Source organism: Carassius gibelio, chromosome B19 (genome assembly GCF_023724105.1).
Source record: "Carassius gibelio isolate Cgi1373 ecotype wild population from Czech Republic chromosome B19, carGib1.2-hapl.c, whole genome shotgun sequence".
Taxonomy (NCBI): domain Eukaryota; kingdom Metazoa; phylum Chordata; class Actinopteri; order Cypriniformes; family Cyprinidae; genus Carassius; species Carassius gibelio.
The window spans coordinates 30,866,494-30,882,711 of record NC_068414.1 but is presented as its reverse complement, the minus strand read 5'-3'; the positions used below and the strand labels follow the sequence as shown (position 1 = coordinate 30,882,711).

General features: G+C 43.3%; 1 protein-coding gene across 4 annotated transcripts in view; it reads left to right on the top strand.

Moving 5' to 3' along the window:
• Positions 1–14,270, top strand: part of LOC127979412 (CMP-N-acetylneuraminate-beta-galactosamide-alpha-2,3-sialyltransferase 2-like) — a 91,600-nt gene extending 77,330 nt beyond the window's left edge. Inside the window, exons 1-7 of one of the 4 annotated variants that reach the window (XM_052584851.1) lie at positions 8,943–9,146; positions 10,567–10,960; positions 12,041–12,234; positions 12,324–12,503; positions 12,976–13,021; positions 13,274–13,399; positions 13,502–14,263. In XM_052584851.1, coding sequence (XP_052440811.1) covers positions 10,685–10,960; positions 12,041–12,234; positions 12,324–12,503; positions 12,976–13,021; positions 13,274–13,399; positions 13,502–13,669 — 990 coding nt within the window. In that variant the 5' untranslated portion in view covers positions 8,943–9,146; positions 10,567–10,684 and the 3' untranslated portion in view covers positions 13,670–14,263. Of the gene's footprint in view, positions 1–8,942; positions 9,147–10,566; positions 10,961–12,040; positions 12,235–12,323; positions 12,504–12,975; positions 13,022–13,273; positions 13,400–13,501 lie in introns of those variants that run through there. The other 3 variants (XM_052584853.1, XM_052584852.1, XM_052584855.1) reach the window with 3 other exon arrangements.
• The last annotated feature ends 1,948 nt before the right edge of the window (positions 14,271–16,218 follow it).

Genomic DNA, 16,218 nt, shown 5'->3' with positions numbered 1-16,218 from the left:
ACCCGGCAATGTTACCGGAAATATTGCGGGTCCGACGTGCAGTGTGAAAGGGACTAAAGGAATCTACAGTATTATCGATCGGGTTTTGGGTGAACAAAAGAAGGATAGTCATGAAGCTGAAAATCAGGGTGATGTAGCGAGGCGTCAATCTATTGAAGATGTTCAACTTTTGCGTGTGTCGTGTTCCTGGTGGACAAATAGTTTTATTAGAAAGATAGAAAAATGACAGTTATACTTTGTTATTCATTATCTTCAAAAGACACAGTTCTGTGTTCTGAATCCACAAACACGCAAAAATATCAAGATCATGTAGCAGGTTAACTTGCCACAATTTCTGAGTTCTGAGTTCCCTATCTGTCGGTCACTACGAGTTATGTCGACCGACAAATGGGGTCTCACTTGGGAGGCCAATCATCTCTGATTTTAAGAGAAAACGCCAATGAAATTGGCAAGTGGATTAACACACCTGAGCCACTCCCCGTGCCAGCGGGTATAAATAGGGCGACAGGTGCATCCACTCATTAGATTTTTGCTTCGGAGCCGAGTAGTCGATGAAGAAGATCACTACAAAGCCATTCATCTTTGTTTTTGGTAGAGCTGTTCCTGGTCGGTGTGACGGCGCGTTACAGTGGTGTCCCTGCGAGCGGCGATTCCCCTGGGCGCTTCGGCTAAAAGAGACAGTTCTCTAAAAGAGCAAATCACGGACGATTCGCGTCTTTTTCAAGATGCCGTTTCGTCCGTGTCCTTCTGGATGCGGTCGTTTCCTGTCTTCGGTTGACGGTCACGAGCGTTGTCTGCAGTGTCTGGGCGTCCAACACGCTGAGGCTGCGCTCGTGGATGATTCATGCGTCTACTGTGGGCGTATGAACATGGCAGCGCTGCGATCGCGTCTCTCACTCCTCAAGGGGAGTGCAGCAGACCCCTCTGTCGCCACCCGTCCCGGTCTCTCTGGCTCGAGCAGAGGGCCGCCGGCTGGCGCTCTGGGAGATCTGAGGATCACAGTGAGAGCTTCTCCGCCGGGCCACGCCCCACGGACCTCTCACTCCTCACGCAGCGACTGTCCCGTGCAGCTGCCGATTGATTCTGCTGGGCCGTCTCACAGCGGTCCCAGCGTGTCTTTCGGTGCGCCGCCCGAGGACCAGATGTCGATTGCTGCATCGGGGGATGGGTTATCGACCTCTGAGGATGAAGGTTCGGCGGGGCTGCCCCCCTCGGGTGTTGTCGCTACTGCCGAATCGGACTTGGAGTTGTCAGCCATGCTTGCCCGGGCAGCCGTGAGTATCGGACTGGAGGTGACTACACCGCCCAGTCCCGAGCCCTCACGGCTGGATGATTGGTTTCTCGGCGCGGGACGCGGCTCACAACCTCGTTCTGCTCCGGTGCCTTTCTTCCCGGAGGTGCATGAAGAGGTGACGAAGTCGTGGACGGCCCCTTTCACGGCCAGAAGCCGCTCTTCTCCCTCTTCCATCCTCACCACCCTCGATGGCGGGGCAGCCAGGGGGTACGTAGAGGTTCCCCAGGTGGAGAGGGCGGTTGCGGTGCACTTGTGCCCACAAAACGCCGCCACTTGGAGGAATCGTCCGCGCCTCCCGTCCAAGGCCTGTAAGCTGACGGCCGCACTCGCTGCCAAGGCTTACAGTGCTGCGGGCCAAGCTGCCTCTGCCCTGCATGCCATGGCTATCCTGCAGGTACACCAAGCCAAGGCACTCAAAACCATGCACGAGGGTGGTACCGACCCGGGGTTGATGCAGGAGCTGCGCACGGCGACCGACTTCGCCTTACGGGCAACGAAGGTCACGGCGCGGTCCCTCGGGAAGGCGATGTCCACGCTGGTGGTCCAGGAGCGGCATCTCTGGCTGAACCTGGCTGAGATGAGGGACATGGACAAAGCGCGCTTTCTCGACGCCCCCATCTCCCAGGCAGGCCTGTTCGGCGACACTGTCGAGGACTTTGCCCAGCAGTTCTCGGCGGTACAGAAGCAGACTGAGGCCATCCAGCACATCCTGCCCCGACGTGTCTCTCCGGCTGCCACCGTTCCGTCGCGGGTAGCGCCTCAGCCTGCTCGTCGCCGTGGGCGCCCCCCTGCGTCCTCTACGCCAGCTCCGCCCCGTGCTGAGAGTTCTTCGAGGCCGGCGCGTCGAGCCCCGCGCAGGAGAGCGGCGCCCCCCGTGTCACTCCCGGCTGCGAAGTCCTCCAGGAAGTCGACCAAGCGGCCCTGACACGGGCAACTCGGAGATGCGGAGAACTGCTCTTCAGGAGATGGCGAAGACAGCGCCACTCCTTCCCCCGGAGGAGGGCCGGGCGGAGAATCTTCAGTTTCTGTTTTGTTCTGTTCCGCCACTGGCCGGACGGTGAGCGACGCACAGCTTCCTCACTCTCACCCACGACGCCCCCTTTCGCCAGCGGCCAAGAGGTCGCGGTTCGGAGACGCAACGCCTCTCCACGCGTCTCTGGCCAGTTCCTCCGGGAACACGAGGAGTGTGGTTGCGATGACCCAGGACGCTGTGCCTTCTGGGCCTTCCGGCACGACTCCCCATCGCTGCACCACTGCGGGTATGTCGACTGTCCCTTTGGTGCCACTTGTACTGTATCTGGGAGCGTGGTTTGCGCTGCCCAACCCGTCACGCTGGCTCATCCGGACGGTTCGACTCGGCTATGCGATTCAATTCGCCCGGCGACCCCCCAAGTTCAATGGCGTGCTCGAGACTTCGGTGGCAGTCCAGGACGCCCCTGTCTTGCGCGAGGAGATTGCTGTCCTCCTGGCGAAGGATGCAATCGAGCCGGTCCCTCCAGCCGAGATGAGGACGGGGTTTTACAGCCCTTACTTCATCGTGCCCAAGAAGAGCGGTGGCCTTCGACCTATCCTGGATCTGCGAGTCTTGAATCGGGCCCTACACAAGCTCCCGTTCAGGATGTTGACGCAGAAACGCATTATCAAATGCGTCCAGCCCCAGGACTGGTTTGCATCGATCGACCTGAAAGACGCGTACTTTCATGTCTCTATCCTCCCTCGTCACAGACCGTTCCTGCGCTTTGCTTTCGAGGGTCAGGCATGGCAGTACAAGGTCCTCCCCTTCGGGCTCTCCCTGTCCCCCCGTGTCTTCACGAAGGTCGCGGAGGGCGCCCTTGCCCCACTTTGGGAAGTGGGCATCAGGATCCTCAACTATCTCGACGACTGGCTCATTATGGCCCGGTCCCGAGAAGAGTTGTGCGATCACAGGGACTTCGTGCTTCGGCACCTCAGTCAGTTGGGGCTTCAGGTCAACCGAGAGAAGAGCAAGCTCTCCCCTGTGCAGAGAATCTCTTATCTCGGTATGGAGTTAGACTCGGTGAGTATGACGGCACGTCTCACCAGCGAACGTGCCCACTCAGTGCTGAACTGCCTGAGTTCCTTCAGAGGCAGGACAGTGGTACCACTGAAACACTTTCAGAGGCTCCTGGGGCATATGGCATCCGCAGCCGCAGTCACGCCGCTCGGATTGCTTCATATGAGACCACTTCAGCACTGGTTACACTCCCGAGTCCCGAGATGGGCATGGCGCCGCGGTACACATCGTGTCACCATCACACTGATGTGTCGCCGCCTATTCAGTCCTTGGTCGGACCTTGCCTTTCTACGGGCCGGTGTGCCCTTGGAACAAGTGTCCCGGCACGTTGTTGTCACAACAGATGCCTCCAACTCGGGCTGGGGCGCGACATGCAACGGGCAGGCAGCCTCAGGGTCCTGGACAGGACCTCGACTGCTTTGGCACATCAACTGCCTGGAGTTGCTGGCAGTGCATCTAGCTTTGCGACGGTTTCGTCCGCTAGTGCTGGACAAGCACGTGTTGGTCCGCACGAACAACACTGCGGCTGTTTCGTACATCAACCGACAAGGCGGGTTACGATCACGCCGCATGTCTCAACTCGCCCGTCATCTCCTCCTCTGGAGTCAGACGTGGCTCAAGTCGCTGCGCGCTGTCCACATCCCGGGGGAGCTCAATCGTGCAGCCGACGCGCTCTCACGACAGCTCACTTTCCCCGGGGAATGGCGACTCCATCCCCAGACGGTCCAGCTGATTTGGAGTCGATTCGGGGAAGCCCAGGTAGACCTGTTTGCTTCCCACGAGTCCTCCCACTGCCAGCTGTACTATTCCCTGTCCCAGGCCCCCCTGGGCACAGATGCACTGGCACACAGCTGGCCTCGGGCTTTACGCAAGTATGCGTTTCCCCCAGTGAGCCTGCTCGCACAGACACTGTGCAAGGTCAGGGAGGACGAGGAACAGGTCCTGTTGGTTGCGCCTTACTGGCCCACCCGGACCTGGTTTTCGGAACTCATGCTCCTCGTGACAGCCCCTCCCTGGCGCATCCCCCTGAGGAGAGACCTTCTCTCTCAGGGGCTTGGCACCATTTGGCACCCGCGTCCAGATCTCTGGAACCTCCACGTGTGGCTTCTAGACGGGACGCGGCAGACCTAAGTGATCTGCCCCCAGCAGTGGTAGACACTATCACTCAGGCTAGAGCCCCTTCTACGAGGCAGGCCTATGCTCTGAAGTGGAGTCTGTTCACGAATTGGTGTTCTTCTCACTAAGAAGAGAGAAGACCCCCGGAGATGCCCGGTCAGAGTCGTGCTTTCTTTCCTGCAAGGTAGGCTGGAGCGTGGGCTGTCACCCTCCACCCTGAAGGTGTATGTGGCTGCCATTGCAGCACATCACGATGCAGTGGACGGCCGGTCCCTGGGGAGGCATGACCTGATCGTTAGGTTCCTGAGGGGTGCCAGAAGGTTACATCCTCCTAGGACACCCCTGATTCCCTCCTGGGACCTCTCTATTGTCCTGGCGGGACTTCAGAGGGGTCCCTTTGAGCCGCTGGATTCGGTTGAGCTGAAGTTCCTGTCTCTCAAGACAGCGCTCCTGATCGCGCTCACTTCCATCAAGAGGGTCGGGGACCTCCAAGCATTTTCGGTAAGTGAAGAGTGCCTTGTGTTCGGGCCGGCCTACTCTCACGTTGTCCTGAGACCCCGGCCTGGATACGTGCCCAAGGTTCCCACCACTCCCTTCCGAGACCAGGTGGTGAACCTGCAAGCGCTGCCCCTGGAGGAGGCAGATCCAGCCTTGTCGTTGCTGTGTCCCGTAAGAGCTCTCCGCATATACGTGGACCGCACCCAGAGCTTCAGAAGCTCTGAGCAGCTCCTGGTCTGCTTTGGAGGTCAGCAGAAGGGGAAGGCTGTCTCTAAGCAGAGGTTGGCCCACTGGATAGTGGACGCCATCGCCTTGGCTTACCATTCCCAAGGCGAGCCGTGCCCCCTGGGGGTGAGGGCCCACTCCACACGGAGTGTGGCCTCCTCCTATGCGTTGGCGCACGGCGCCTCTCTGGCAGACGTTTGTCGAGCTGCGGGCTGGGCGACACCTAACACCTTTGCGAGGTTTTACAACCTCCGTGTAGAGCCAGTTTCCTCCCGTGTGTTGGGTAACAGGTAATTGGCGGGAAGGGCTGGCTGGGTGTCTCGCTTGCTGCGCCATTCCCCCTAACACGGGGATGTGAGCGCCTTCTTCTCCCAGTAGAGTTCCCCGGTTGGCGTACCCTGGTCGAGCATCCTCCAGCACCCTCGGTGTCAGACTTGGCGGAGCAGTCTGTCGCCAGGCCCAGTACTGGCGTTAGCATGCCCGGAGCCGGTCAGCCCCTGTACTGGGCTAGGTGTCCATATGGCTGGGTTCCCTGCGGGTAATCCCATATGTGTATTCTTCCACGGTAAGGTTTCCCTCTTGGCAAACCCGTGTCTTCCCTTGACAGATCGCTCTGTCGGTCTCTTCTGGCAGCCGTCCCATCCCTACTCCAAGGTAGGACCTGCCTCAGAGACCCCTTCCATATGTAGTACTGCCCCCTGGGTCAGTCCATATCAGTATATCCACATGTCACCTCCCTACGGGAAGGATGTGGTCTCCGTAGCGACCTTTCCTAAAGGCTCGCTTCCCCATTGTCTTGCCAGCTGAAAGAACAAATAGGGAAGATTTGAAGCAATCTTCACTGAAGGTTGAAATCCCTTCCATTTACTTTATGTGGGCGGAACAGCAGCATGGCCTTCTCCAGCAGCGATGTACTCACCCTTTGGCCCCTTCGGTACCAAGGTCAGTGAATTTGCGCTGGGGCTTTGGGAAGGTTACGACCTTAAGCGTAGCTTTTGTGGCACGCCAAGGCTTGTCAACAATTGCAGCGCCTCAGGGTTGTGACGAGGTTCAGGTTATGGCGTTTTCCATAGGACCCCATTTGTCGGTCGACATAACTCGTAGTGACCGACAGATAGGGAACGTCTCGGTTACGTACGTAACCCTCGTTCCCTGATGGAGGGAACGGAGACGTTATGTCCCCATGCCACAACCTTGAACCATTCGCTGTTGCCGGGACACGTTCTCGGCTCCTCAGCGTAAAACCTAATGAGTGGATGCACCTGTCGCCCTATTTATACCCGCTGGCACGGGGAGTGGCTCAGGTGTGTTAATCCACTTGCCAATTTCATTGGCGTTTTCTCTTAAAATCAGAGATGATTGGCCTCCCAAGTGAGACCCCATTTGTCGGTCGACATAACGTCTCCGTTCCCTCCATCAGGGAACGAGGGTTACGTACGTAACCGAGACGATTTTAAACTCGATTTTCGATCCATAGTTCAATTGAGACAATAAACAAATACAATGTAAATTCGACTACACCTTTATTTAAAAAATAAAAATTATTTATCATTGTAATTTAACTTAAGTAAATGTATTGTTTTGGTGTGAATAAATAAATATTCTATATTTTTTCGTTATGATTTAATAATTAATGCGTCAAAGGGTTCCTTTATTCAATCGTTTCAATTCGATTGAAAATTAAAAACAGTGTTTTAAATTAAATTAAATTAAAATTAAATTAAATTAGTTTTACCAAAAAGAAGAGTTAATCACGTTCAACAATAATTCTCAGACCAATTTGCTGAGTTTGTCAAAACTCTTGTTAAATATGTAGCCCATACAAATGTTTCAGATTCTACGATTTTCAGAGACAAAACATTAATTTGATTTCTCTGAACGAATTTAATTACAAATGATCAATTTAAAAATTACCCAGAGTATCAAACTTACCAAAATGATGAATAAAGATAGGATAGGATCCTATTTGTCTCCTGTAAGCCGATATTTATTGAGGTCTGTAAACCATCACAAGCAAGTAATAAATTTTTCTAGACTTTATTTCTTGACATCTGCAGAGTTGGGCATAAATACATGGAAATGTATTTAAAATACAAATACAAAATACTGTGTGGAAAAATGTATTTAAATACATATACAAAAACCTGTGTGAAAAAATGTATTTAAATACAAATACAGTATTTTGCTTTTTGAAAATACACAAAATACATGTGAAATTGAAGATTCAGTGCAGGCATCCCTATTAGGCTGAAATCTATCTGGGCCTATTCTGAATGCCAAAAAGCATTTAGATGTGTGCAACTGCTTAGAAACTTTCATTTTAATTTTATATATCTCTTTCCTTCCCCTGCAGTGTAAGAAATGAAAAACTACAAAAACTAACTTTTATTATGTTTTATCACCATCATTAAAAGCCAATCTGCTTTTTCGTGGTTTGGAGAACAATTACACAGAGTTGCCTTATGTCGTTTCACAGAATTATACAACGGAGAGCACGTCAAGCATAAAAGCCTTGTAGGTTTACTGAGGAGCTCACGCAGTAATGGCGTAGAGCCATGCGAATTGCAAAAAATATTAACAAGGCTTCAACTGCACAAATTTAAAGAGAAAGCGGAAAGTCCTATATAAAAGACTTAGAAAAAGTTCCATCGATTCACAATTTATACCATCGCTACGAATCTATGATATTATCATATGATATCACCCATCCCTAACATCCAGTAACGTTAATGATTCAAACACATTTGCCAAGCTACTTTAATCAACAAGTTGCACATCCTCACTTTATTCCAGAAAAGTTGCCAATCCAAGGCTGGGTTGTATAGCTGCGGCTCAAGTGGATAAATGTTGGGGTTGGGGTGGAGGGGCGTGTCTGGTCTGAATTAGTTGATGCATGAAAACAGCACCCTGATAAAGAGGTTGACTGGCTCAAAGTATTGAAAATACAAAAATACTCGTCTTAAATGTATTTAAATACAAATTACATTTGATATTTTCAAAGGCTTTAAAATACAAAATACAAAATAGTATTTTGTATTTCAAAAACGTATTTTAAATACATGTATCTGAAATACTGCCCATCCCTGGACATCTGATACATCAAAATATCTAAAAGCTTCTGCACCTCAATGGAAAAGTATTTAAAGTTTGTCGCACAGTTGGTTTTACCTGTTCATCCCTTCGGGGATGATACCAAAGTGCAGTTACTAATAGAAAAACAACAATAATAATGATCTATAAACCCAACCAGTGCTTCTAGTTCTTGGTATAAATCAAATAAAAATTGTAACCCAAGGAGATATTAGATAAACGGTACTGACATAATTTAATTAGGTCTTTCAATCTGATTTATTTGTGCCTATATGTCTGCATAGTAAGTTCTTTAAAAGTAGCGTCACAGTCAGCATTGTGAGTGGGGGTGATGTAGCGTACCTGTCAAATAGCAGCCATCAACCTTTACTCCACAAAGGATGGGCTTTTAGAATAATGAATATAGACAATAAGCATGCTATTGACTCATTTCTAAAATAAGATTTATTTCGTTAAGAGGTTCAGTATTTTTATTATTATTGTTATTCTTTAATCATTAAACATGTTTGTTTTTAATGAATAACCTAAAAGGTTTTGGTGAGACTGAGAAGATGTTTTATGTCTGATAAAATAAAAGAGGATAATATGTGGCACTGTAAGAATAAACGGTCCAAAAAGGGAAGAAATGTTTAATCGCATAAAAAAGCGTAGGCTACATTGAATCACAGTCTTTGAGCATATATTTATCAATTATTTTAAAACTCTGATGATGAGAATCAAAATTCTCGATTTGTCCACACCGTGGTTATCAATCATTTTAATGAGCAGCAAGCTGTTTGAATGACAGGTTAAATCTGCTCTAACCAGTCGCACACCCTACACCCTGCTGACATTCACGATCAATGTCCACAGACAAGCACACATCGCTGGATTCAAAGCTGAACACTAAATGTGAGTAAATGTTTTCGCTTTGTCACACTTAACTCTTTATTTCTCAGGTGTAAGAATTAGAGATATTTAGTCCATCTTTTATGTCAGTTGCTTACAATATGGAGTGAAACATTCATCCTCGAGTGAAAAATAAATACATAAATAGAAACTTATCTTTTTTTTGTAAATGTGTTTACCTTAATTTCTGTAAAGTATAATTATAAATTAGAACATTAGGTTCACAAAGCATTTATTTATTTATTTCATGAGTATGTTTCAAATATCAAAAGCGGTTATGCTTTAATTCTAAAAGGCAAATGACACAATCATGGTATAATGCGATGTTACTTAATATACACTTTTTGTAATATTTGTTTTTAATTAATTATAAAGAATTCCAAGAACCACAAAACCGCTTGTCCCCACAGCCATGTATACAGGCAAAGGTCTTTATTTTGCAGTCAAAATAGTCAAAAGGTTTTCTACCATTTAAATTACAAAAATGTATTCATAACTGTCAAATATATGATATAAATGGCACAATAAAATACAATTCTCAATAAATCACAATGATGACATCCCTTGACTTAATCCTTATTTTCTAAAGATCTATGAAAAAAGCCCATGTTAAAAGTCCACTGTTTCTTTTCAATTATCAGAAATGTTCTCATTTAACTCACGATTTCATACGAAGATTTCAGTTGACGTCACTTGTATGACCTATTTATTGTTAAAAAAAAATACTATAATAAAAATGGATTAAACTACTTAATTTAGTGAGTATGCAATGATTGACAACATATGGTTTACCTTACAGCATACATTTAGTACAATTCTTTTTTCATGAAAATTGTCAGTGGTGTTACCTTCCTTATGGGTAACACCAGTGAAGATCAGTATATCAGGTCTTACGTATGTCACTTGTGATTCATTGTGTCACTGGTGTTACTGTGCTGTGTTACCGTACTGTTTATTTTTTCCACATGAAATAAAACATAATCTCCTTATTTCTTGCATTTTCATTATTTTCATGTGCTGAAAAAATATCAAGAAAAATTATTTTATAAAATATTTTTTATATTGATAAAGAAGGTAACACCAGTGACAAAAAATGGCTCATGTGGTCTTGAAATAATTGCACAAAAAACCTAAATAGAAAAATAATTAAGCTGTCATTTGTATGTATACATAAAGGCAAAAGGTAATCTAATAATGTGGTCTAAGTTTAAATGTTAGAAAAATAAATACATTTTAAGACATTTTTCCATCCCAAAAGTGGACGCTTCTGTAGAATGACCCATTTATGCCTGAGATTTTCCTGCACATAAACAACACATGCACATAGTGCTGTTGATGTAGAACATGTTTGAAAAGTCTACTACTCTTCCTCTAACCCTTCATTGCTAAAAATAAATGTTTTTATTGTTATTTATTGCTCAAGGTCTTGCAGATGATCTCAAGATAAAGTGCAGAAAGGTGCTGAAGAAATCACCTGGAATCATCTTGACCTCACTCTAAACGCCAGAGAGTTGAACTGTAGAAGCCCCTCAGCTTTCAAAATGCAGTGGTGTAAATATCTAAAGGTCATCTTGGTTTTGTTATGTGCCACTATCTTTACTTTGACCATATATAAAGTTCCTCTTGGACATTTTAAAGTTTTGGTGAACAATAGTGTGGTGGAGCGGCTCTTTCATGAAGAACCCTGTGCTTGTATGGAGCGCTGTTTGGCTGCAAGTGACGACAAGTGGTTTGCTGAACATTTCAGAAAAGATGTCCCACCAGTTCTCTCTCTCAACAACAGTGTCCTCCCTGACCACATCTTTAACTGGTGGCAGGTATTGTCTTCATGTGTTTCTCATTTATTACTTCAGCCCACTTTAATTTACATTAAGCTGGACTGTTCACAATTCAGAATTTAACTGAGAATACTTCCAATTTATGTCTAAGACATCCTTTTTTAAAATGGAGCAATTATCTCAGTATCAAACGATTTATCAGAAATCATTCTAGTGTGCTGAATCATTGTGAAAGCACTGACTTCTTCAAAACCAAGTTCTGTTCCATTGTATTTACAATTTACAATTTTTCCATTATGTTGTGACAAGTGAATTCTTCTTGAATTTAATTGCAGTCTATTTTAATCTAACTATTTTAGGTGTGGCCAATTCCATTCATATTCACACCATATAGAAGTCAGTTCTTTGAATTCTTAACTTTAAAAGGAGAACAAGGACGAATAATATGTTTATTTATTTTTAAGTATGAAATGTATATATCCGTATACAGAATGTGTATGTGTACACTAGAGTTAATTTCTTTCTGGACGAAAACAAAAATCTTACAGTCCCACTTTATATTAAGTGGCCTTAACTACTATGTACTTGCATCAAAAAATAAATTCAATGTACTTATTGTGTTCATATAGTATTGCAAGTGGGTTTTTTTTGTTTGTTTTTTTTTTTTTGCTGCTATTGAGGTGGGAAACAGTTAAGGTTAGGGACAGATTTGGTGGTATGGGTAAGTTTAAGGGTGTGTTAAGGTGTAAGGGATGGGTCAACGTGTAATTATACATGTAATTACAGAAATTGATTACAGATGTAATTATGTGCAGATATTTTTCAAATATACGTACAATGTAAAAACATGTATTGACACAATAAGTGCATTGTACCAGATTAATAATTACAATTTAACTACATAGTAGTTAAGGCCACTTAATATAAAGTGGGTCCAATCTTACTAACCTCAAACTTTTAAATGGTAGTACATATGCATATTTTAACTAATTAGCTTCTTTAATGTCAATAGTGTTAGTTTACTTAAAATTCATAATGATTTTTATTTGATTCTGGTTTCATGCTTATAGTAGAAGTGTACTTTCCTGAGTCACTGATTCAATTTTAATATATTCACAGTCTCTACAATCTACAAAGAGCAAAGCTAATTACTCCCAAGTAATTAAGGAGCTGTTTTCTGTCATTCCTGAAGAGGAATGGTACAGAGATGCTGGCCCGTCCCGCTGTCGAACCTGTGCTGTGGTGGGGAACTCTGGGAACCTTTTAGGATCACACTATGGTCCTGTTATAGACCAGCACGATTTTGTGTTTAGGTAAACTTATATTTTCATGACACTTTACAATCAAGAGGCTAATTATCATTGAGACTATAGGCTATTTTTCCAAATTTTGATTTCTACAGGATGAATAAGGCGACAGTTCAGGGTTATGAGAAAGATGTGGGATCCAGGACGACCCATCGTGTAATGTACCCAGAAAGTGCAACCCATCTGGACAACAACACACACCTGGTGCTGTTGCCCTTTAAAACAATAGATATCCAGTGGATTACCAGTGCTCTAACTGATGGATCTATCAAACGGTGAGAAAACATCACAAAAACAAGGTCACATTTCACCACAAAATTAAAATATTATTATTTTTTAATTATATGTTTATAAATATTTTTGAATAAAGAAAATTAAGCTTATTTTTACCACCATTTTCATCACAGTTAAACAGTTATTTTTCCAGATTTCAAGAGACATTTTTACAATGCTTCCAGAATTATATCTATTTAAATCAACAACGTTTTTCTTTTTACACGTCACTAAGCCATGTGTACATTTTTAACAAATTAAGTTGAGAGGATAACCTGCAGAACTGCTAGTTATGAAAGAACAAATATGACTTTCCTGGTGTGAAACTTATCTGTCTTTCAGATACTGTATGGTGACATTATATTTCTTATATTTCTTTAACAATCTAAACAGTGGAATTCTGCATTTCAATCTCTAACTCACAGATTTATTGAATTGGTTTGACCTGTTTTTTCTTATTGTATTACTTAACAGAACACGGTTTAAGGTTATAGACAAGCTACAAGCCAACAAGGACAAAGTAAGATCAGTAAAATCATTAATATATATTTTTTTTACAATAAACTATTCCATAAAAGATAATTGTCTCTACAGACTTTACCAAGGAGACCTAACAGCTATGGAGACCAATGTTAAGACACAAAGACAATACATTCAATAGATAAAAATCTTTTAGCATTACCAATACATTGATGCTGTAAACACTTTTTCTTTTAGACACCTTTGTAGTTTCTAAAGTGGCTTATAATTTTTTTTTCCTTCATTTTTTCAGGTGATGGTTATGCACCCTGCTTTCATGCATTATGTGCACAATACTTGGCTACACATTAAGTCTCAAAGATCTTATCCATCTACAGGTTTTCTTGTGCTAATATACGCCTTGCACATTTGTGATGAGGTAAAGCTTTGAGCAGTTACTTTTTGAGGTTTGTGTGCTGTGCTATAATGTCAGTTACTCTTGCTGATGTGTTTTTTTGTTCGTTTGTTTTACTTCACTTAGGTAAATGTGTTTGGCTTTGGTGCGAACGATAAAGGCACCTGGCACCACTATTTCGAAAAAACACCAAAGTCTTTAAAACGCACTGGTAGACACAGTGGTGGGATTGAGCTTCAAACCCTCTTAGAACTTCACGAAAGGAGGCTGATTCATCTATACACAGGGTGGTGAAAAGGATAATGAAGTATGAAGTGACACAATTTATCAATAATTATATTTATGATAAATGCATATACTATATGCATTTACACCTTGTTCAAAATGTGTTTTGGCTCTGAAATCTTTTGTGTGTGTTTTTATTTGTATTTTATTTTTTGACTTTTTGAATGTTTAGATAGCAGTGATACTGATTTTATGATTTTGCATCAATCATTTGGGTGTGTTTGTGTACACAAGCAAGCAACAAACATTTTTAATGTAATTTAATCAAATGTTAACTTTAAATTTGTATTGTAAATGCAACATTTTAAAATGAAAACTGATATACTGAGGGCAACATATTAAGTGCACATACATATCATTGTTTTTCCTTCAGTCCTTTGGTGTTGTACTTGCACATGATCACAAATATTATTAAACTATTAAACCATATGTATTCATAAGTTCTTTAATCCTCTGTTAAATTCTGAAGATGAAGCTACAGTCTTCACAAGGACCACTGTTAAATCTGCATGATGACATGTAAGTTATGTATTAACATTTGTTTTGCAGTCCAAGACAGTGACATTTAAAATGTCAGTCCTCATTTTTCTGTTATCACCAAATAAACAGATAAATCAGCAGTTCATTAACTTGATAGTTAGTAATTTTCATTCTGACTGGACTATTACTTAAAGTAGCTACTTTTACTTTCATGACTCTTTAATGATCTTGCTGGTGTGTGTCACACCAGAATGATTTAGAAGAAATGAGGGACAGCTTTAACCAAATGCAGAAGAGCTTACTAAAACAAAACAAACAATACTGAAAGAACAGACAAGAGTTAAATAGACAAACAAGACAAAGGTAATAACAATCAGGGAATGAGGAAATGGATTTAAAAAACAAACAAATACAAACTTAAAGACATCAGAAAAGGCAAAGCAGGCAGGGTTGGCCTTTTGAGGAGATGCAGTGCACACCGCCACCTCAGATGAGAAAGAGTGCGTGACCCACACACACACCACATGACAGCTGTACTGATGACAAGGGAGGAAAATAAGGGACTAAACATTAATAGTCAGATTCAAATCAGCAAACTGGTTTTCATTTCACTGAACTGTTTTTAAAAAAAAAAGATGACTCCTCAGTCCCTGACCCTATCATGTTGAGTCCAGGTTCATTGCAATAAGTTAATGCATTAAAAAGTTATTAGCATTTTTAGAAGTGTAATTCTTCATGGTTTATTACTCTTGACAAATAGGTGGTGCTGTTACCAAATGTATGTTGCATGGTCAGTTTGAGGTGCCAATCACAGATACAACGATTGGTGCAAATATGCCAAAGCTTTGCAGAGATACAGCCTCAAATGCATTTTGGCATCAGTGCAGCAAATTCGTTGATGCGCTAAATGATAACCGTTTCATATACCGACACGAAATGAATAACTTTTTGCAAATAGGGTCTGAAGATGATCCTTGTCAAATTTAGTGAAAATCGGACTAACCGTCTAGGAGGAGTTTGAAAAAGTAGATTTTCATCATTAATCAAAATGGCGGACAGGGAGTTCAGATGTCCTACTAAACAATTATGTCTATTGTCAGCACAACCCAAGGAATATTTTGAGATCAGTTTCATTACAATAGCCTAATGCAATCAAAAGTTATTAGCATTTTTGGAAATGTAATAATTGAAGGCTAATGAATAGTTAATTACACTTTGCCAATAATGTGGCATGGTCAGTGTGAGGTGAAAATGACACATAAAAAGTTTGGTGCAAATATGTCAAAGCTTTGTTGAGATACAGCCTCAAATGCATTTTGGCATCCTTCCAGCAAATTTGTTGATGCTCTAAATGAGAACCGTTTCGTATATTGACACGAAATCCATAACCTTTGGCCAGTGGGGTCTGAAGATAATCCGTGTCTAATTTGGTGAAAATTTGTCTAGGAGAAGTTCGAAAAAGTAGATTTTCAACATTAATCAAAATGGTGGACAGGAAGTATGGCCAATTTTGGCATAATTGGAATCGATGTTCTTGGCATGACGCAAAGAATATAGAGAGACCATTTTCATTTCAATAGTCAAACTTTTTGAGTACCTTCAGGGCATGGAGCCGAATATTTTTGTAATTATTTTCATAACGATACGATAATGCGTTCAAAAAATACAGCATTTTAAAACAATTAAAAATGGCCGACGCCTAAAATGGCTGACATGGGAAATCTCAACAAGACTCACAATCAAATTTTATTTTATTTTTTTGGCCAAACCATTCAGATGTTATAAGCCAAAATATGGATTTTTCATATCTCCTGACCACTAGGTGTCGCTGCATCTAAACATTGCTGATGGTCTCAGGTCATGGTTATTATAACAGACACCAAGTTTGGTCTCAATACGCCAAACCGTTGCCGAGATATAACCTCACATGCATTTTTTGCGTGCTTTTCATCAAATTTGTTCACGTGTCATTCGAGAACAGTTGGACAAATCAACTTGAATTCCATAACTTTTTGCCAGCATGTTCTGAAGATGATCTGAGCCTTTTTTCGCGACAATCGGACTAACCGTCTAGGACA